Source organism: Anguilla rostrata, chromosome 10, assembly GCF_018555375.3.
Source record: "Anguilla rostrata isolate EN2019 chromosome 10, ASM1855537v3, whole genome shotgun sequence".
NCBI classification, from domain to species: domain Eukaryota; kingdom Metazoa; phylum Chordata; class Actinopteri; order Anguilliformes; family Anguillidae; genus Anguilla; species Anguilla rostrata.
Genome location: NC_057942.1, coordinates 10,283,612 through 10,307,365, shown reverse-complemented (window position 1 = coordinate 10,307,365; position 23,754 = coordinate 10,283,612). Strand labels below are relative to the sequence as shown.

General features: G+C 41.6%; 1 protein-coding gene across 3 annotated transcripts in view; it reads right to left on the bottom strand.

Moving 5' to 3' along the window:
- The window catches only part of si:dkeyp-14d3.1 (transmembrane protein 132C), a 167,917-nt gene that overhangs the window by 17,696 nt on the left and 126,467 nt on the right, over positions 1–23,754 (bottom strand). For all 3 annotated transcript variants that reach the window (XM_064353993.1, XM_064353990.1, XM_064353991.1), the window contains one exon: positions 599–742. In XM_064353993.1, coding sequence (XP_064210063.1) covers positions 599–742 — 144 coding nt within the window. The remainder of the gene's footprint in view (positions 1–598; positions 743–23,754) is intronic.

Sequence of the window (23,754 nt, the reverse complement as noted above, 5' to 3'; positions counted from 1 at the left end):
TTGGTATTTTACTCATTGCGCTTGGGCACTATTGTGGCTGTTTCCAACTGCTAACACTTTTTCTTTGTGAGGATGGCAGTTTTTAACACATACATATTTTATATTCGTTTTAATTAATTCTTTGTATTTGTGATTAGAATTAAAATACTCCCTGTAGTATTTTAGAAGACCTTTCAGGTGATGGGCATTTTGAAAGATACGGAGGCATGCAAAAACAATAATGTCATGCCTCCACAAATAATGCAACATTTATTTTAACAAGCATCTTACATGAATGTAGCAACTAGACAACCATTCAGTCAATATGGCAAGGTAGACTGTCCATCATTTTTGTAAAGAAGGATGTTCTTAAATATCAATTGTTAGGAGGGCAAGAAATATAATGTAAAAATAATATTGTGTCTGAGTTATTGAATTTGCCATTCAATATTGAGGAAAAAAACGACACAGCATTAAATTCTCCCGCTAGACCTTGAAGCAAATATAATGCATGTCAAATCTCAGAGATTTGACTGATATATGTGTTTTTGCACCGGTCCATAAATGGAATTTTTTTTTTTCGAATGATATTTTTTAGAATTCCAGTTCGCACACTCACCTTGACCACGTCTTCATCGGCCGAGTGGCATTCCACAGACTCGGACACATCGGTCACCGTGCCGTCTGCCCCCACGGTAACCACCTTCACTGGCACGGCTACAGTCTTTCCGGTCAGCACTGCTGTGTTGAGGATCTCCGTGTCCTGTAGGGGCCAGATCACAGAACAACAGGTCATGGAGGCTCAGTACAGCCACATTTAAATCATACTGATAGAATGAGCTGGGTCAAAACCAACAGAAACCTTGGCTATGTTCAGAATAAAGCTATGAGTGAACCAATTTCTATTTTTTCCTTTTCCTCATACTGTATGTGACAGTTTGGAAGTTTAGTTTTTATAACAGTTTGAATTGCTGAAAACCACAGAGTTGTATTTTTTCAGTTTCAATTTGACTTGCATCTACCCTCAAATCAGAATTGTTCAATCCATGAATGCGTTTAGTACAGTGCACACCAGTTGGGCAAGATATTCCTTTGATTGACGACAGCTTTGGTACAGAATTGCACTCCCCACCCAGCCCCAGATCCTCCGGTTAAGTGGTTTTTATGTCACTCTCCGTGCAACAGGCTAATATCATAATTCTGCAGTGGCTGTACTGCTGAGTTGCTTTCAAAAATTAATATGAACACTCAGCCTAAAAAATCCGATCTGAGTGAAATCGGAATTGAGCATTAAGCCCCGCAGGCTAACTGTAGCCATAGACATTATCCACTCACTTAATTAGAGCAACCCCACCACGTGGCCACATTAAAATTGTGCTGACAGTGAAAGCACTGAGGGGCCAGCGCATAGAAACAGACACTATGCGCTAGCGTAATCAGAGCCGCCATTCCTGCTGTGCTGAAGGTTCTGTCGAAGCGTGCAGTGTCATGAGGGCACTAAGCCCGGCCCTGTGCGGTACAGCGGAGTCACAGTGCCGTACAGAGAGATGGAGACAACATGCACCCCTGATGATGAAACAGACTGCAAGGAGTGCAGCAGAGCAGTCTGCAGCAAAAGGAATCAGTAAAATTAAACTGTGCCTAGTCAAAATGAATCAGTAAAATTAAACTGTGCCCGGTCAAAAGGAATCAGTAAAATTAAACTGTGCCCGGTCAAGCGGTCACAGTTTAACCCGCCCCAAGACCCTCATTAGTACAGTAACCACCTCCTAATCCGAGCATTTTCTCAACTTTTCTCCTCTTTTATCGTAGCACAACCCAGTATGAACTGCACAGTATCTTTTTTACTGTACCAAAGGGCTCAAACCTCAAACACGCTAAATAAAGACAGCATGTACCAAAGAACGCTTTATATTACATCCCTGGCAGGTTCACATACTGACAGCAGGGTTTGATGGAAAGACTTACAGATTTGTACAAGCACATTTCTACAATATCACGTTTAGTGTTCGAGGTTGGCAGTGGTCATCTTTTAAAGTAATGTGGTTGTCTCAGTTGTCAGTAGTCTCAGCTTTTCAACTGTTCAAACAAGAAATACAGAAGAATTTGTATCCCACGGTTACCTTGGCACATCTCATCTTAGCCATGTCACTCCCTTGCACATCTCACTCGACTGGCTACTGATATCAGCTTGCACCAAATTCAAAACATTTGTGTTAGCCTATGAAGCAGCTAAAGGCACAGCTCCATTGTATGTTCAAAAGATCAGCAGACTCTACACACCAACAAGACCTCTTTTTTCTGTTACCTCTGGGCATCTGACCCCTAACACCTGCATGCCTGCGCTTCATGTCTCCTGCTGGGGCTGGCCCCCCAGTGGTGGAATGAGCTTCACAATGCAGTCAGGACATCATGACAGCAGAAACCCTGCCCATCATCCAAAGCAGACTGAAAACTCACCTTCACAGAATGCTTCAGAACTTCCTTTTGGCTAATGTTATACGTATAGCCGTGTAAAATCAGGTATCCATCTTGTGGTACTTTCTTTTGTTACAATAACAACAGTCATTTTTATGATAACATTAAACTTACAGACATCTGTAACTTCATGGTGATATTGCACTTTTGCATTCCTGAGTGTAACACTGATGTTCTCCCCTACTGTATGGCACTAGATAACACTGTCTGCTAAATGATTGTAATGTAATGCAGTGTACTTTGATGTGGTTTACGTCAGAATAAAATATTGTTACTTTTCTTATTTCAGGTGAATCCTTATACAACTGAACATAAATTTAATGCATTAATAGAGAATGTTAGGTTTTCTTGCTTGGACGGATGAGGATTATACTTACTCCGATTAAAGTAAGGGTAGAAAATGAAACAACTCTGCCTTATTACACATTGCTTGCAGTGCATGAGTGAGCACCAATTGATTTTGCCTTGCCCAGGGGATATATGGGAGGGATTCAGTCTGTAGGGAAAGCAGTGTTCATTGCTTAAGTGACCTGTGTTGGCTGTCCAGGTGCCCGTGGCTTGCCCTCTGTGCACGTGTATGAGTGGGTCTCCTCTGCCCCAGCTCTGTGCATACGCAGCTTGTGGCTGCGGAGTGAAAAGAAGCAGCTGGCAGACACCACATGTTTCGGACGAGAACCGTGAATTGTCTTCACTCGCATAAGCCGGCAGTAGGGGCTGCATATGATTAAAGCTTGTACGTAGTTCGGAAATTGAACATTCCGAATTAGGGCGATTGGAGATGGCACATTTATTTTAAAATAAAAATAAAAACTCTACCGCATTACATACAGCCCCAGATAAATGTACAACAAATGTACACAATTGTCAAGCTTTTTGATGTCCCATTCTATTTGCGGAATACACATTTGATACATACTATAAGGTGAGTGTACGGCTCCCTAGTGACCCTGTTGCTGAAAAGTGCTGAACTAACACAAGGTACCAGTGCTTGGGGATGCTGGAGACCAGAGAAAGTAATAATTCCTCCACCAAGAATGTCCAATGTAAATATTAATAATTTGTTTTTTCTTGTAGTCAGGGCAACATCTATCACACTGTTATTTTCAATGCATTTGGCCACTCGTTGAGACTCGCTTGATGAGCCTGATTTCGCCACACTGTTTCTTTTGATGATTGCCTGTGAAATAACTTAGAGCACTTATGCACTCACAGCATATTGTAAACTTATTGTTGGGACAATTTCCAATATTACAAACATGTACACACAGTAATTTACTTTTTTAGAGGTAAAAAATCTATTTTGTATTAGCCCTACTAGGAAAATGCACAACCAACTTTCAAATAAAAAGGGTTTGTTGGAAGTATCTGTGTTTTGGGTTCAACCCTGGATTTAATGATCTGTGTATAATACTATTGCAATTACAGATTACTAAAAGAATATGTCCCTTCAAGGCTAAGAAGTAGACATATAAATGTCAATTGATCAATCATTGAAGTAAATACATATGCTAAGTAGCCTAAATAGTTTAACTCCTTATGTAACTCCTTAATGCTAGCCTGAAAATTACATATCCAAATTAAGATGGTTACTTGAACCCTTTTGACTACAGGCATAATCCTTTTCTGAAAGGTAAACCTTCGGAGTTTGATTTTTCTTCCATATTACTGAAACAAAGTAACAGAAGCTCAAACACAGTGGAAGTTTTTTTCTCAACTAAAATATATATTTTTGAGTGGATACAAATGATTGACACTGTGCCTGGTGGGCTTACAAACACAATTCAGACAAAGCCACAACACTGGACAAATCCTGGTTCAGATTTGATGACAATACCACCAGAAATAAGCAGTGTGCATTGTTTTTTCCAAGCTATGTCTCAAAAGCTATGTCTTCAAAAAAGCCATTTGGAGACTCCAAAAGGCTACTTGGTAACCAAATGATATTACGGGTTATGAGAGCTGTAAAATGCTATATACCTTATACTATATGATTGCGTAAAAAAGTACCTCTGGCAGCAGGAGGTCTGGATGATTGTATAAAATAAATATATTGTATACTAATCCATTGATTGAGGTTCAGCTATTGAAGATTATGTCAAATATCCCACCCCCATCAACATGTCAAAATACTCTCAATTCTTAAAATATGTTTATTATTATTCAGTATGCCTACTCCTAATTTATAAGAGGACAATAATAAAAAATATATATATTTTGAGAATGTATTTAGATGCTCACTGATATAAAATGGGATTAAGTCCTTCATTGAACATACTCTCTGCTGTGGAAAAGCCATTTCCACTGTCCTCCTCAGAAATATTCACTCAGACAAGTGATTTCATCCAAGACCTCCAAATGCTCAGTCTTCTGTTTATACTTAGGCATTGCAAAATAAATGTTTGTTGTAAAACAACCCTTGTAGGCATAAGTCTTGAGAATGTTGAGACTCGTATGCGTAATGTTTCCAGCATGCGCACTGAAAAAGATGGCTTTTTTATGGTTTGTTTACACAGGAGAAACAAAGCGTGTCCTTTTAGGCGAGCTTAACAACCGATACATCATTAGAAACGTAATTTCATTATTTAAAATGATTCTCAGCCGTCACCATGATAGCTTGCCACTGGCTGGCAGTGTACTGAGTCATTGCGGATCCCATTGGCTATATTGAGGGACTACTTGGCCAGTACTGGTCTGAGAAGCTTAGGTGGGTTTGCTTTGTTTCTGAGAATCTATACAAACTGAAGATAACAACATTATTTTGTACACAATATTTTCGGTGTGCATGCAATGGCACAACGGACAACAATGATAATTCTTCTGGAGAATTTTTTGGTAAACAATGGGCATTCAATTGAGGTTTCTTCAAGTTAGCACATTTCTGGGACTAAAAATGACTATGGATTTTGTTTGCAGGATTCTTCCAGTGACAAGCATACCAACTTTTTGAGATGTGTGACGTCTGTGGATTTCCAAAATGCAAAGAAGGTGGGCACCCCCAGGCTTCTTTTGCCACCCCACGTTTCAAAAAAGAAACATTGTCATATTGGCATTGTAAAACATTTTATAGATATAGAACCACAAGTTTTAAAACTTTCAAACAGTGTATCAAGTGATCAGATTGATAGAAAATTTCACTAAAAAAGGAGTTAAATTGAACTGGCTATGACAAACCGAATACACAGAATGCTGAATACATCAAAACAAAGGTTATTTTGGGAAACCGTTCAGTGAATGATTCGGTCACTGAATGCATGATCGACGGTACAATTTTGGAGCTGTTGCTAAGGTTGCAGCCAAAATAGAACAGCACTAGAGCCACTTTCAAACCATCTGCTCACTGGTTCAAAGTGCAGGCCCTTTGAAAGTACCATTACTATGACTCAGTCTACTGAAGCACAAAATTCTTCCATGTTAGCTCTTGGGAGTCCTCTTAATAAGGTGAGAGTTCAGAACAAAGAGCACTTGTGTGTTTACGCCACGGGGAAGGTTCTAAGTTGGAGCCTCAGACAGCAGTAGTTCATTACCACACAATCGCAGTCCGTGACCTCTCATTACTCCGACAGCATTGATAATTAGGACAATTAAGACAGGCACGAGTGATTCCTCATTGTCCTGGAAACGAACATCAGCTTGTTTCATTGTGAAGTTAATTTTGCTCATTATGTGCCATTGTCAATTAAACAGTTAAGTAGGCCGAACCTTTGTTATGAGTGCCAGCCAAAAAGATCCAGTCAGTTAGCGTTTTAATCATTGGTTTCTTTCCCTTTCTTTACCCCACCTACCAGGCCTCCTTTTAAGAACCCCAGATAACATTATTCAATCTCAGACCCGAATAATAGAATTCAAAGCTCGGTAATACAACATGGGCCTTTTCATATTATTGTTATTACTCCTGGCTCCATTTAAGAGTCAGTCTCTACTTCAAACATCAGACTTGAAACTGCACAATGAGAGAAAATAGAGTGCTCTGCGCTGTATTTAAGCTCATCCTTTTCAAAGGCATGCCTCTCTAGTCTCTGTAATGATATTTCCTGACTAATGATAAGTATTCCTTCCTCTTTCTAATTCCAAAACGATGCTAATGTGAGTCTGCCGAACAGACTGAGGGCTGAATTTAGATAACTAATGCTGGCACACTGTGACGCGGAGTCATCTTTGTCGTTTGATTCGGTGTCAAAGCACAAATTTATCAGCATCAGGGAAACACTGGGAACGGCTCCGAGAAGCAGCGCTGCATATGAAACCTTAAGAATTTGTGTTTTTGTGTCTGGCTGCTTTTTAAACAAGAAATGGGGCATTTAAAATTCGAAGCAAAGAAAGGATTACGGTCCTTTTAGAGAGAGATGCTGTGTTGTCATCATCGGTTAGAGGGTCTATTCAGCAGCCTTTGCAGTGAAGTGATTATTAGTTGAGCCTAAAGATACCAATGAATCAAGAAAAACACTTAATGTGGCGCTATCTTCAAATGACTTTTCATTACATTTTTATAGACTGTGACAGCGTTATACAGAGTATAAACCTTCTCTGTGCTGCTGACTTTGATTCAATTCCTTCTAAAGAGGGGCTTCAGTAAATTAATTCCCCCTCTACTGCCCCCCCCCCCATATCCAGAGGGACTTTTATAATACATAATAGGGTAAACGGTTGATGCCCAGTGAAAAGAGGGGCCATGTTCGATTATGAGAGCTTGAAAAGACCCAGCAGGTCCTAAGCGGCAGGATATTAAAGATCTGGCCCTGGTTGTAATAAGCCACACTGGGACATTAGAGAAATGCTTCAATAGCCTGCACAGTGAGACAGAGACACTGCAATTAAAGACAGGCAGAGGCTAGTTTGCCATGCTATGCCGTTCAGAATAACTCACGGGCTCGGAATGTGAAGGAGCTCATACTGGAGCTGGAAAAAAAAAAAAAAACGCTTCCTGAAAAATAAAACAAATTAAAAAATGAACATAATGTTTGTAAACCACAGGGCTTTTGTTCCTCCCATATCTATTAAATTCGCTCATAAGGTTATTAAATCTCAATTCACATGCTCTGGCGACAGAGTCACACTGGCACCAACATGGCGTCTCTATATTACACAGCTTTGTGAAGGTCTGGGAATGCCTCATTAGCTTCTTATGCCTCGCAAAGCTGGGGCGGCAGCCTGGTCTTGAGGCACAGGACGCACTTAGAATTCCAGACACGGCGGCAAGTGACGCGGTCTGGAGTGCAATTTCTCCCCGCGTCTGGCTCGGGCCTGAAATTAAGTGAGATTTATGGTGTCAGGGGGAGTGACACAGCTGGCATTAAAACCAGGTCCCCCCCCTGCCCCCGCCCTGTCCCCACCTTGCATTCCCCCCAAGTAAGGCCAACACGGTGCCCTCTTATTCGTCCACCACCGACCTGGTCGCCAGGCCACGGCTCCCAGAAGATTGGGTCAAGTGCATGAATGAGTATTATGGGAACATGCTAAGGAAGGGGAGCGGGGGGCCCTGCATTATTCATATGCTCACACCGCAGGGGCCATGGCAGTATATATTCTGCCCGGGCTGTTGTTTATTAATGTCAACGATCCGCTGGACCTTAATTTCACCCCTAATATACCGAACACATTCTCCACTCAGCCAAAGGGAATATCACTGACTAATCCACGCTTATCTACAACTTATCTTAACACCCCCCCCTTCCCATTCCTCATCAGTTTCACACACTGAAAACAACAAGGTACTATAAATCAATGAAAGGCTAAAATGTGTGTATGTGTGTGAGTGCGTGTGTGTGTGTGTGTGTGTGTGTGTGCTGGAGAGGCAGCAGGGTTTGATTACACGGGCTAATAATTCATTCATGTCACTGAAGGTGTACTGTGACATGTTAGATTCAGCAAGTGTTAAAGCCTGAAGCTGTGCCACCCTGTGAGCTGTCCTTGAGTGGGTAACCCAGCATTGAACCGCATTGGTGCTGTTGACCCAGCATTGATGCATTTCTGTGTGGACAACCATGACCCAGCATTATGCTATCCTTGTGTGGTGACCCAGCACTGAGCCTTCCCTGCGTGGGTAACCATGACCCAGCATTAAGTTGTCCCTGTGTGGGTGACCCAACACTGACCTGTGTAAGTGCGGGTGACCCAGCATTAAGCTGTCCTAGTGTGGGTGACCCAGCATTGAGTTGTCTCTGTGTGGGTGACCCAGCATTAAACTGTTCCAGTGTGGGTGACCCAGCATTGAGCTGTCTCTGTGTAGGTAGCCCTGCATTAATTTGCACCCCATGTCAGCTCATGTTGCCTACATTGTTGCTACTGTCACTTATTTGGTATATACCTAAGCAAGAGTGACATAGCAATACCAATGGCCAAACAATTTCAATGCAATATTTCCAACACAAATGAGTGCCAAGTGACGCTGAATACCATGTGAAATTCTTAAACATTCAGCTAACAATAGATAAAACCATAAACCACAATCACATCCATGATAAATATTCATTATTCAAATTAATACATTATCTCAATGATGGGAGATAGCACTATGCAAATATAGAACACCATGATGTCTCTTGGTTGAGATTTTAACCAAAATCCTTTAGGACTTGTGCTCTTTGAATATCGCGTGCTGCTTATTGCAAAGAGCAGAGAATTCCCCTGTGTCCTGGAGGAAATGTGCTAGTCTTTCTGTACAGTTTGAGTGTCTGCATAAGCCACATAACTGTATTGCTTTGATCGATTTTTAGAACAGTTCACAATTGCAGCCCATCATTTTGGAGTAGGAAATGCTCGCAGTGGAACTTCCATTCATTCTGTTACAATCTATATTTCAAGCCAAACCTCAGATGGGTGGAATCCTTCTGCTTTCTCATCGACTCAGTGGTTAAAGGCTGTTTACAAATGTCTGGCTAAAATTTTGGAGATGGATTTTAAGGGAGATTGCTAAAGACCATCCATAACCGACTTACATGGTAGACTGAGTGGATTTTCCGAGCCAACCCCCTGGTTGCTTACAGAGGCCCTAAGTCAACATGATTCCTATTTAATTTGACTGATTGCTAGGACACTGAGAAGCTGACCCAATGTATTCAAGTCCTGATCACACCAGTGGCAATGGGGTACTGTAGGAAAGAGGAATAGAGATCATCTCAAAATCTAACACTGTCACAATATACCAGACCTCTCCCAATACCAGTATCATAAATACCTGTGATTTGACTACAGAAGTTGTCCAGAGCAATTATAATTTAGTTTATATTATTTGTAAATCAAGTCAAGTTTATTAAGTACCACATAGTATGAGCACAATACATATAGTGGAACTATTTTGTTTCTAGGAAAAAATTTGTCAAAAAAATGTGATCATGTGATCACACATGCTCCCTCCCAAATCTTTTAAAACTGGTGAAAAAATAAATGACAGTAACCTGTGATCATCCAACATATATAAAAGCTGACCCACTCCTCTCTCCCCATCATTCAGGTAAGAAAGAATCGAAACAACAGCAGAAGGAGATGACACGTTCGAAATTTGTAGAATTCCATGCGCCCGGGATAACATACGAGACTACGTGGACGGAATCGCTCATTACCTATGGGGCCTGTACCGCGAGGTGCTGTGGGTGTTGATTCCTCCCTCTCAATTCAGTGGGATTTTAATTGGACGGAAGAAGAGTGACAGCCACACAGGGAATTAAAAAAAACCCGGTCGCGCCGCGGAAAAGGCGACACATCATCCATCGCACGACAATCCACCGAAGCGGCGAAGCAGTCAATGAGATCACTGCGCCTTCTTCACGGGAGAAAACCATTTCCCACCCGAGGCTGAAGCACACCCTTGTGTCTCAGACCTCCGCAGCCTCTTAAGAGAAGGAGATTACCGCGTACGAGGAGCCAGACGAAGGCCTACGGGCGGCCGCCCTTCAGCGGCTCCAAAAGACCACTAACCGCTTTCCAGTGCTATCGCGCGGACCGCGGGAGGGTGCTCCAGAGAGAGCTTATGTGCTCATTACGGCGGGGCGCCTCCTGGTAGAACGTAATGGGTACATAAGCTATTTGGATTGTGGAAACGTCGGCCGTGGGACCGCATGCGAGAACATCCACTCAGAGGCATCCCCGTAATGAGGGACCATGTGGAGAAGTCTTGTGATGCTGCTTGACTAGAAAGTATAATTACATTACCTTGCACTTGTAAGCTGTCTTTGGGCTACATTTGAAACCCTTTCCCCGCATTCTAACTAATCCGTTCTTTTTTTTCTTTAGAAATGTAATTAAATTCATCAATATGACCAGGGAAATTTGTTCTTGAAAGAAGTTACTCCCCTCCAGAGCCGGCCCTAGGGTTTTGATGGCCCAAAACAAGAATGTTGTTGTGGCCCCAAAGTGCTCCAACATAAATCACACTCACCACGTAACAGCTGAATGAATGTGGCTCCAGGATGACTGAGGCCCTGAACAACTGCACAAAGTGTTTATCCCAGTGGCTGACTCTGCTTGCCTCCTTACATATACTTCTATAAAGAAGCCTGAATGAGATGGTCTTGTAAGAATTTGCAAGTCGCACTACAATATTCAACACATAATTAATATTGACGGATAACCTCAACAAGGACACGTGGGTAGTCAGAAGTAGTTATTCAAAAATGAGTTTTCGCGAAGAAATCATTCTATTTGTATTACAAAGAGCTTCAAATCTTTTGAGTTTCAGCTTTCATCCAACATAAATTGCAACAAAATGAAGTAGAATTGACAGGACATGACAAAAAAAACATATTTCCTCTGTTTGTGCTCATCCACAATAAATGCAGAGCAATGATGAAGACATTTCACATAAGGTAACTTACTGGCTTTCATTTGCTCCACACTTATGCAGCAGGGAGACTGGAGTTTATTCCAGGATTATCCAAAAGATCGAACCACCAACCCAAATATCCTTACAGTAACATTTCTATTTTGTCTCCATCTTTTATTCACCTTACATTTTTAGACTGATAGTCTGATATTCATAACCATTACTCATTAAAATGGATTGCATCTAATCCATTAAATATTCCCTTAAAAATACTTTTCCCATCATTTTCTCCCCAGTCTAGAATACCGACTTCTGTGGAAGAGAGTTAACAAGTACAGGTCCTCTCAAGTATGTGATGTCACCAGATGCTTCTTTTCACACCATGGTCAAGCCAAGTTTGCAGGAAGGTTGCAGTTGGAGGAAGACACTTCATGTGCATTTTTAACAAGCAGACCACAGGAGCCCGATCAACCAGCAGGGTCACTAGAGAGCAATGAGCGTGTGGCTGACTGAACTCTCAGCAACCACCAATTAAGTGTCACCCTGAGGGCCACCGCCCACCATCGGCACTGGCCACAGTCGATACGGGGACAACTGGGATTACATTCCAGACCATGGGGCCTATCCACATACTAAAACGGTGTTATAAAGGGTCAGTTCACTTTTTTCATCTCAGTGTTAGTATATGCTTTCAATTAGCCCCAGCAGCATTGAATGCAATGAAGGATATTTTAGATACTTACAGAAGTTTCTCATGACGATAGCAAACTATGCCTTTAATAGGATGAGCCACCCCACAGTTCCTCTCCTTACCAGAAATCCAAAAATAGAAACAACAGAAAATGGCAGATCCACAGAAGTCTATTATGAAGATGAATACAATTCTATGTTTGCTGCAAACCCCATGATAAGAATAAACACAGTACCAGTGGCGCATCACATTCAGAAAGAGAACTTCAGAGGAATAGAATTCTGACATTTTCCGGAGCGCACAAAGACACACAGAGCCATTAACAAAACAAGCATTTCAGCAAAGTCACGCATAATACAACTCGGCGTGGCTGGTGCTGCTAACACAAATGGAAACAGTGGGCTGTGTGCCACATTTCAGAGCAGAAATATTGTTAAGCCTGTAGAGCAAACAATGAAAGTAGCTCTCCGAGAAAATCTGCATCCCGACTTCTCCCTTTAAAAAATGAAACAGGGAATTAGCAAGCTGTTTCTTTTTGGATTTGTTTGACCCCCCCCCCCCCCTTTTTCCTTAGAGATATTGTCATGAAGGCAGTAGACAGAGCGGTGGCATCATGTATGAGGGGGGATAGAATTTGGGGTTTAGTTTGTCTGTAAAGACTTCTGCTGCACACTACTCACTAAATGGTCTCACGCAACCTGCTTCATCTCCATTACAGGGCCTAAACTAAGCTTACTGTGTAATAGCAATGTTTGGGATATGAGGAGCTACCAGGCCTCACAGCTTGGCTGCTTGTCTCAACTAATTATTGCAGGAACACAGATAACACTGAAAATTAAGAGGAAAATGTGAATAAAAAGAAAGTTGTTTACCATTTAGCCAAGAAGCCTATTAAAAGCATCCGTAATTTTCTTCTGTATTGATATATCTTCTTGCTTTAGAATAAGCTGATATTTTTTGGGGAATATTAGCAGCTGAAATGAGATATATTAGATAAGAGATATTTCATGAAAAGATGGAGGGTTATTCCAGATTTTTTCATCATTTGAAAATGGGGGGGGGGGGGGTTGTTATAGCCAAATAGCAGCGAATTTCATTTTTCTGCAGTGGCAGGCTGGCTCCTGAATAAAACATTGTAGGAAGGAGAGCCTCTATATATTAACTTTATTGGACACAGCACCCACGTTGCTCACGTGTAGCACACCCACAATGCAGCTGGATCAATGGGTCAGGTAAGAAGGCTCGGCATCCCCAGAGAATACAAACGAGAGGAAGTTTTATCACGCTCAGCGACACGGCAAGGTCGTCAGCCGGGGACGAGCAGGACTCCCCTGGGCCTCAAGGGCAGATGCCACCTTTCTTCCTATACAAGCGAGAAAAAAAAGTGACAAGCCTGCCAATACATCACATATGGATGCACTATGGTATGGTATGGTGGGCGTGCCTCGAACCGAAATCCCGAAGCTCCGCCTCCACCTTTTCTGAGCTGGCCTAGAGAGGACACGGATTAACCGGAATGTCTATACCTCCCTTCACAATCTGTTCCAGGTGATAGAAAGATCTGTGCTTGGCTCTAAGCAAGTGTCTTGGGAGTGACCTAACAGTGGTGGCATCTGATCTGTATGCTGGGCTTTGCTCTGATCAAAATCCATACCACTGACTAAGCTGAGCTTAGTGTCCAAAACCCCAAGTTCAATCAGCAGTTTTTAACATTAATAGAGAATAGAGAATGTTAATAAAGAATTTTATATAATTATAGCTTCTTCTTCTCAGGAATATAAAGAGGTGAGAAGTAGCAAACTGATATTTACATCTATATTTTTAAGACTATGAACTATGAGTTTTCTGATGTGCAAAGCAGTTTGCAAAAAGTTTGCGAAAAAGTAATGTATAAATCAGAGATAAAATATCAAAAAACAAACTGCAAGGCTCAGAACATATAATCAGCTAAGCTGACCAGACATTCTTTTTTTCCTGGACAATTCTTTGTAGGACTGAAAATATCCATCCAGGAAGTTTCTACAAATGCCTAAAAATGCCTCATTCCAATGACTGCATGTAAACAATCAGTCTAGTATAATGTTCCTAACTCCTGTCTGCCCGTTTCCTCTTTTCCTGAAGTCCAATATATGGTCAATCTAAATGAACTATTTGTAATTTAACAGCAACCAGGTTTTTAAACTATCTTTCTGATAGAACACAATGTGTTTTGGCAGTTGGCCACATGTCTTCTTTGCCCATGATGGTTACTAAAGGTGTTCCTCAAGGATCGGTACTGGTTCCAGTCTTTTTCTCCTTTTATTTCAAAAACATATAACAATATTTTAATGCTCCTTTCACTAACCTCAGTCTGACAAGACTTTGCGCTCCTTTGAACTTTATTCAGACTGCTCTCAGCGAGCTACATCTGGAACTAAATGCTTTGCAAATTAAATGTATGTTGTTTCCTAGGTCCCATAAGTCAAGATCAGATGCAATTTCTCACATTAGATGGTAATCACATTCACCAGCTGTCATCTCATGCCTACCTAGGTTTCTGGTTGGATGAAACACTGAAAATAAAGCTAGGCTCTAATTTAAAAACAAGTCTTTTTTATTTTATTTTATTTTATTTTTACATTTGAGGCCAACAGAAGGTTGGTTTTATCAAAATGTTTATCCTTAATTGGTTACTGTATATGCATGCAGTTTCCACTTCTTTACATGACCTACTGTGTTGTCTATGAATTAACATTTTTAACTTGAGAAGAACTTGAGAATCAGGAATAATCTTGCCATGTCAATACAGTGCTCTGATTTTAGATGTTCAATTTGAAATACCATAACTGAAAAATACATCTGCTTCTAATCTTGTTTACCCAGTATATACCGCTACAAGCTGTCTTACCAACTGTTTAGATTTCTTGTCATTGTTATATTGTTATATTATATATCTTTATAACTGTGCACATATCATGGTGCACTTGAAAAAGAGATGTCAATCCCAGTGGGGTTTTCCTGGTAAAATAAAGACTAAATAAAAAAAGAATTAGCCTAAATAAAACAGCAACCACGGTAAATTTCCTATCAGAATCTCAGCCAGCAGCCAGTATTTGCATTTTGAGGGCCCCAATAAATTTCCTGCAACAGATGTTTTTTTTTTATTTCTTTCATTTTTTAAAAGAACCATGGAGCCATCTGTGGCAACAGGACTAAGCAAGCCTGATGTAAACAAGAAGTACTGGCACATTGTTAGATACACTTAATATGACCAAAGATGTGTCTAACAGTGAGCCGCTTCGAGAGATTGATCTGTTGGGACCAGCAAAACAATTAGTCAGCTGTTAGGAAAGAGTAAAAGACACCATGGGCCAAATTGGACCATTTTCGTCAGGCCAAGTTTGGCTCCCCAAGCTGCCATTATCCAGAAAGCAGGCTTTTCACTTGGCTCACTCAATTTACATTGCAACTTTGGAACAGTTCTGGAAATCTAAGCTAGTTTACTGTCTGTCATAGACTTTTGCAATGCAGATTTAAACTGAAAATGGACACATTGGGAAGCACATTGTTTTTTTATCCGATAATAACCTAATTTTGTTAGGGAGTGTGTAACAATGCGCAGCTACCACATCTTGAAGTTTTCAAATTAGAGTAAGCTTTACTGATGTGATGAAATGCAGTGTTACTGACCCTTATTCATTAAAAAAAAAAACCCATGTGAAACAAAAACAATATATGAATATATATTTAAGGTAAATACAAGTGGAAATGATTAGAATTAATGTAGCATAATTTGCCATATATTACAATATGTCTTTATTATGATGCCAACTTATAAGTTGCCCCCTTTTCTACACACTCATTGAGATAAAGTGAGTGTGTATGTGCGTGAGAGAGAGAGAGAGAGAGAGAGGGAGGGAGGGAGGGAGGGAGAGAGAGAGAGATTTGAGATTTAAAAACCCTTTTATTGGGACATTGTTTAACCACAGAAATTACTGTACTTCAAAACAAAAATAATACACAAGCAACATAAAGAGAAAAACAATTAACAAACTAACCACAGGCAGAAAAGAGAGAAATAGCTAGAAAAAAAAGAGAGAGAGAGAGATAGAGAGAGAGAGAGGGGCACCTTTTGGGAATGTACCTAAATGCTGCACACACAGGAATCACACAACACTGGCTCAGCTCCCCTGTAGCTTCTGTCTTCTCTGAGAGCCTGCCATACAAATTGATAAACTTTCAAAAAAAAGAAAACAAAAGAATGAATGAAGGAGAGATGTTCAGATTCGGGAAACTCGTGCTACCGGTCATTAACACAGTCTTCTATCACTGGTTTCTGAGAAACACAATGAGACCCCAGGCATCTCTCTTTCTCTCTGAGGTAAAAACAGAATGAAACGATAGAGACAGAGCATATTTCGAGAGCGCAAAGACGCATATCAGGAGACTAAGTCTCTGTTCTCTGAAACTGAGAGTGATCGGCAACTCAATTAGTAGATCTCCCTAACCCACCAATAAAAAACAGAGGTGTTAGAACTGGGGAAGGGGACTAGGAGGGGCAGAATGTGACACGCCACAGCCCCAGGTCAAAGGACAGGCTCGACTGAGGATACAGTAGCAAGCATGATAATTGGGTCTGATCACTTAATTGACCTTTACTCCTCTGCCCTCCATCCAATCCCATCCCATCCATTTGCACTATAAGAATAGTTAATTAATTAAGTTTGTGGGTATTGGCATAACAATCGCTATCATGTGCAAGACAGTATGCTAAAGATAGTGGATTAAACATGACCTAAGCCAGGTTCAGGTATGCCACACACAGTGGTAATGCCTGTAAATGTAACTGTCAAGACCATTGGAACGCCACATGCTGCTTATTGTGAAGGAAGCTTGCGTGCTTGTTTAATGAAATACATCTAAGACCCTAGCTAAATAATTATATTTAAAAAAGGTGCACAAAGCACATGCATAGCTTTCTTTTGTTGAGGGAAAGTGAGCGCATGAATGAGGTAATCCGCAAGAAATGTTACACGAATTAAAATTACATGCGTTGTGACACCCATGAACACTGTAGTAGGTTCAATTAGCTGGCGTACTTTATCATGCTAATTTAGGCCGCAAGCCATACAAGCTTCTAATGTATTATCCACTTGGGATCCATATATCAGTTTGCACTGTATACTGTATGAATCACGCTATTCAAAGAAGCTTAATGGAATACAGCTCTGCTATTAATAATCAGTGGCAGGCACGTAGAACAGCACTGTGAATGTAAAATAAGAGGGCTAGTACAAAGCTGTACGAGGTAGCGCACCAGCCAGCTACTGTTTCTGATACCAGATTTGTTCCGATTGAACTGCAGCAGAGCAACTTTGAGCAGTGCCAGGCAGAACACATTGCCGGTAAGCTCTGCCTTCCACACTGAGAATATTATAAATGCCCTGGGGGGCTTCTCCAAGCACGAACACTCTCTGGAGCAACACTTTTATGCAGGAGCCCCATGACTGATGTGCAATGTGGCCCAGCCAGGAAGGTGGACAGGCGGGTGCAGGACTGCTGAAGGGGAGCAGAGCTGTCAGACTTGATTGACACATTGTAGCCCAATTAATAGAAAAAAACAGCGGTCAGTTGAAAACATACCAGCGCTCCAAAAAGCATGATTGTCATTTATTTAGTCTCTTAGCTGACGCTGCTATTCCTTATATTTTCTCTCCATATCCCTTTGCATGTATTGGAGGCAAAGCATGCAACTTAATTCTGTATGGGGTATTTCATATTAATTTAATATTTTAATGAACATTTTCACATACTGGCCAGCAGATCAAGAAATGAATCAAAATATCATACCCCGTCAATGCCATATTTATCATTTTCTGATTCCCAGTTGGGTGGGGAACTGCTTCATGAGACAACACTGTAAAAAAAGTACTGCTACATGGCAAAACATGCTACGCTTGCACCATAATGTGGCTGTTAATTCAAAGTGCCAATATTATTATACATATTATTCATCATACATATTCTACATGTTCACGCCTTTAGCTGCTTAGATTTTTGGCATCTGACTGTGGTGATGAAATGTTTAATTGCATTCTGCATGTAAATTATGGATATTTAAAATGCCTTCCATTCTATTTTCATGCAAATGAATAAGGATGTGCATACCCTAATCCCAAAGGTCGCTGGCAAACACAAACATGTCCGGTCCTGTCTGCTGCTTATCATGTTTTAAAATACCCATCCTTCCCTTGCATATAATACAGTTAAAACTCTCCTACCGCCTGTGTGAGTATACCAGATAAAATTGCTACGATTTTAAGCTTTTTACAGAGAAGACAGATCATATATCATTCAGATCAATGGAACTTCCAAAATTGAAATCAGCAGACTTTTAGCAGGGCATACCTGAAAATGCTGCTTTGGAACAACTTTCAACAGCACAGTGAGTCACTGCTCAATGATGACTATGCACCTTGGTTTTCAGTTTAAAATGACAACTTCCATGACTGGAAATCCCAACCATATGATAATGCAAGAGATCAAAATGCTCAGACCACCATTTAAAATGGCAGTTTAGCTCAGATTTGAGCTTCGTAAAATCTATCTTCCAGTACTTATTACACTGTTCAAGACTGGAGCTGCTGCTGACTTCTTAAACCCCCTTAACATTTCCTAAAACCTTAACATTTGGCAGTCCAATTCTACCCTTTTACTATCTGTTAGCAAGACTGAGTGTGAAAAATTTGTTTTGTTTTCCTGTTCCATTTCTGGCCCCAGAGGAATGTGGTGTGCCATCTGTACTGAACAAGTTGCAACATGGAAATACAGCCCTCAAAATCACATCAACAACAATCAGCTAACCGAAGGCAAATCTACTAACCAAGCTCACATTACAGCTCTGTCTAAGGCTGCAAAAACAAACAATTTCATTTTTTTAAACTTGAATGGAGGAAGCAAAATTGCATCACTTGGTGTTCAGAGAGCTCTTTCAGTGGATTTATTGGTGGATATCATGTGAAACTTGCCACCTAGTGTGGAGTGTATAGGCTACAGTTTTTCTGGATCAAAATGTCTTTGTAACTGTAAGTCAGTGCAGTGAACCTTTGGAAAAGTTCACCCAGAAATGAAAAATGTATTTTCACTTACATGTTAATGATAATACAATCACCCAGAGCAGAATAGGCAGGCATAATGCTCTGTTTGCAGCCAGTTCCACATTTTCCTTACCTTCACAGTACTACCACAATGAATACCACAGTAAAGTGGGGTGAATTTGTACTTCCAGTTGAAAAATGTTTCGATGCAGGGTCCCACAGCCCTGGCAGAGTTTACACTATAATGAACATGAAAATGAGTGATTGCGAGAAAGCTTTCAGCAGGAAATTAGGCATGATAATTCATCCAAGGTGCCTTTCTTTCCAGAGGAAGGCTCCCTTTGGAGAATGCACATATTACTAGAGTGAAAGGAAGAAAATAATACTTTGATATTGAATTATCCAGTTGGGTTTTCTACCCTCCATTTTGGGACGCAGTCAATGGATCTTGAGCCTCTCACAGTCACAAAAAGTCAATAAATAAATAAATAAAAAACAAGTGAACAAAAAAAAAAAAGAGTTGACAGTGAGAATTTTCTGTGTCTGTCAACAATCCTTGAATCAGCACTTGCTCACCAATGGTGTACTACCACATAATCTAATGCAGTTGAAGTGATGGTAACAAATCATTGCCTGGCACGATGCTCTCAGGCTGTGAACCTTTAGAGCATTTCTGAACATCCACAGATATTAAAGTGTCTGCAACAGGCTTTCAAGGTAATGCTTTGCAAATCTCTACCAGATGCAATACTAATCGCATCCAAATTTACATTTCATTTCCGCGTTAGGTTCCTCTTTCAGACAGGCCTCAATAAATTGACATTCTGTCCTGGGTGGAATACACTGTCACATTTTCCATACTCTCCCGCCCATTCACAGGACTGGATTTATTTAACTGCAATAGAGGCAAAGTATTCCTATAGAAAGTTTGCACTTACAACTAGTGTTTTTTGTACTGATCTGGGATTTGTACTGGTCCCGCTGGTCTGAGTTTGATGGTGTATGCATATCATGAAATATAAATTTATATGAACATTCTATAAAATAGAACGGCTATTCAAAGCTGCTGCAGCTGAAAAAACACATGCACGCCAAACATACAAGAAAGTCAGGCTGAAATTAATAGATATCACTTTGGAAGGCCTTGATCGATGCCTTTATCTTCACAGAACTGTGCAGGGTTTTTTTTTTTCTCCCGGCGATGATGTATTGTGTAACGACGCATCGAACCGCATATCAATACAAACCGTTCCTTTCATTTCTTCTCATTTGAATGCTTTGAATGTGTATCTCAGGCAATGCGGCTCGCCGCCGAGGTCGCGGCGGCAAGACTGATGAGCGCTTGTGTGATGTATGTCCCTTCCCCTGCCTCATTTTCCATCATTCGCGCTCAGTCATTTATCGCCACACTGATAATGATAATGAGGCATTGGCGGTCAGGAGCGTATTACTTTTTGGATGGCAAAAGGTAATGGAGCAGCCTCCTGCTGGGCTGAAGAATCATATCTGCTTCCAATTACTGCTGTTAAAATCCATCTCCAAACGACCTGGGGAAAAAAAAAAAAGAAACCCCGCACAGTTGTTTTATGCCATGTGTGGCTAAAGGAGAGTGAGGAATCGCGGGGCGGACGTGGCGGGAGGGCCGGAGAGGCGGCGAGCGTTTTTTTCCGCGCGTCACGGACTGCTTGGCGGGAAGTCGTCGGCTGCATTCGCTTCCCCCGCACTTCACAGAGAGGCTCCCTCGCACCATTTCCTTTTATTTCATCCCTTCACCTTCGCTCGCTTAAAAAATATATTTGAATCGCCGCATTTGCAAAAAACCCCGCCCTTCCCCGTTCGAATGCGGCTGGCGGTCTGTTTCGCGTGTTCTCTTGGCAGGCACGGACAGGGGAAAATCAGCTTTGAAGAAATAAAGAGATTTATTTCACAGTCAGATCCATCTCTTTGACTAGCGACGCTCTTTTACTGGCAGGATTATGGCTCTGGTGGTCCGGTGCCCATTTCCAACGCTTTGGAAATAATAATACATTTGCGTTACCGCTGATAAGTGATAAGGGAGCAAATTAATGAAAACAGAAAGCAAATCAGGGGGGGAAAGGGGTTGAGAGGCTATTGGGCTAATAAGCCATAAATGTGATCAAACTTTGAATAAGCTCTGCATTATTAATAATCATTACCCTTATTACATTACCGCCTTTGAAGCGGAGTCATTTATGGATTCTTCCCTCCATTTAAAAGGATTATTTCTGGCCCAAATTCAATTACCTTTTCAATCACAGCAGAAGACAATATGGCCTATTAGTCTAATAAGAACTAATTACACATGAAAGCTTCTTTAAACCAAAGTAACAACACGGTTGTTTCGTCAAATGCCTTCCGCGTGTCCACAAAAAACCACTCTGCCCTATTCAATTAAAGGAGATGGGAGAAACCTCGCCGACAACTTCCCCGTGATTGGGTGCTGCCGGGCCAGACCTGCTGATGTCATCGTTTCCCGCAACCCAATGCCGCTCTGGGCAGAACATGGGAATCAACGAGCTGTCCCGACCTCCTTGGGACACGCATTAATAGTTTCGCCTTCATTACGTCGACACCGAAACGAAGGCAACGCACAGAACCCCCGGGACGCCCGCATCGCGCGTTCACATGAACCGCAAGCCCCGTTCGGGGCAATCAGTGATAAATACGGCAGCGCAGAAATGCACTTTGGAGGTTTTATGATAGGTAAGTAAAGGGTAGTGGAGCAGGAAGGAGCACCGCACTTACACTGCAGACTCTGCTTCACCACCGGGTCCATGAGGGGAGGGGGATGTGTGCACGGGCGTTCTCACAACTTTGACTAATGCAAGACCGCACTGCGGCCCGCCGTGCTCGTACTGACGTGTGGAGACAGACGCCCACGCATAAGCACGCACACGCCGACACGCATCCAGTGAAAATGCGCACCCCGCTGACAAACGCGTGACACGTTGAAGCCTGCACACGTATTACAGATACATGCAAACGAGCACGCGCTCGCATTCAAACACCTGCCCCCCACACACACACAACCTCACAGGCTTGCATGCATGGATGTGAGCTCGTGCACACGCACGTACCTTCCACACATACACATACGTACGCATGTACAAACACCCCCAACATACACCCATATATACATGCCATTCCAATGTTTCCTGGATGCACACACACTATATCCATAAACAAGCACATACATACACACATGCGCGCGCACACACACGCACACACACAAACACATGCATACACACATTATGATTCAGCTATTTGTGATGTGGGCTGGGGAACAGCCGGAAGAAGGTATCAGCCGTTTCCTGCCAGAGGAGGAGAAGCCTGGCATCAGCCCAGCTTAGGATGCCGTTTATATTGCCTGGCCGTTCCAAAAGGACCTGGGGAGAGAGGAAGTCACAAACCCCCAGAGACGGTGCCTCATGACACGTTATTCACGGCTGTTCTCTTTCTGGGGTCCTGGGGGAGGAAGCATCACCGCAGGTAGCAGTGCTCATAAGGACTTCTTTCATTGCATACTGCATCGTGCATATTGCGCAACCGCTAGGGAGAAAATCAAAAGCTTAAGCCACAATGTATATATATAGAATTGTTTGAAAGGATGTTAATATAATCATCTATAGAATTAAGCATACATAATTTAACAGCAATCAAAAATAACGCTGATGGAGCACAAGAAATATGAAACGGGAAAAACAGGGTCGTCTGACACGAGAATCTCGTGTTCGCACATATTGTTTCGTCTCACTGCAGCACAAGACCTCTTCAATATAATCACTACTTCCATAAAGTGATTAGGCTATGCTCAGATATTGCTCCATCTGATTAAAAACCTGTGTCTTCCATCAGATAGTCTTGCCAATATTGCCGCCAAACGGAGCGGCGCTAAGGGCGGCTACAGATCTCCCAGGGGCGGAGGTTCCCAGTGGAGACACGCTCAGATCTCAGACAGAGAACCTGCTGCCTGTGGGAGTTCCACTCGGTCGTGAGAGAGAAGGGATACGTTGATAACGGCACTGCCGCATTTATCTCAATCTGAAAACAATGTAAGTGTCTCTCTCTCTCTCTTTCCCTCTCTCTCTCTCTCTGTCTCTCTCTCTCTCTCTGTTAGCCTGAATATACAACAAATAAAGGGAAAACTGAATGTCTTCTTCTTTCCCCACACATGCCTTCATCTCTTTTAGGAATCTAAAAGGTAAACATTATCTTTCCCCTGTTGTGGGGGAATGGGGAGGGGGGGGGGTGTCTCCTGTGGCTCTCTCTCTCGAGTCGGTAAGTAGGGTGCTGCCAAGATGCGTTCAAAGTGAAGAAGAGATATTACTCATGTTTACTCAAGACAGGCCTGCGCAGTCACTGTGCTGACTGTGAAAATAGCTCCGCAATGGCGAACAACACAACTCTGGTGTTAAACACCAAAAAAGACAAATAAGATTTTACAGCCGTACCTCCTGATATCAAGGCGGTGACAGTCTACAGTCTAATATCGTTGTAGCTCTGGATTTCAAATATCTTGATATCGTCGCTGCTGTTCAACAACAAATTAGCAAATGGTCAATAAGATATTGATATAGTACAACTGCTTCTTCTTCTGCTGATATGATACAGTCCAGTTAAAGAAATATGAGTCAATTTTAAACTTAACGTTTAATCAACTCATCTGGAAGCTATCTACAGATGCTTAGCAATATATATTATATATATTTACCATCAAAAGCATCTGCTGATTTAGTTGGCTAATTATAATT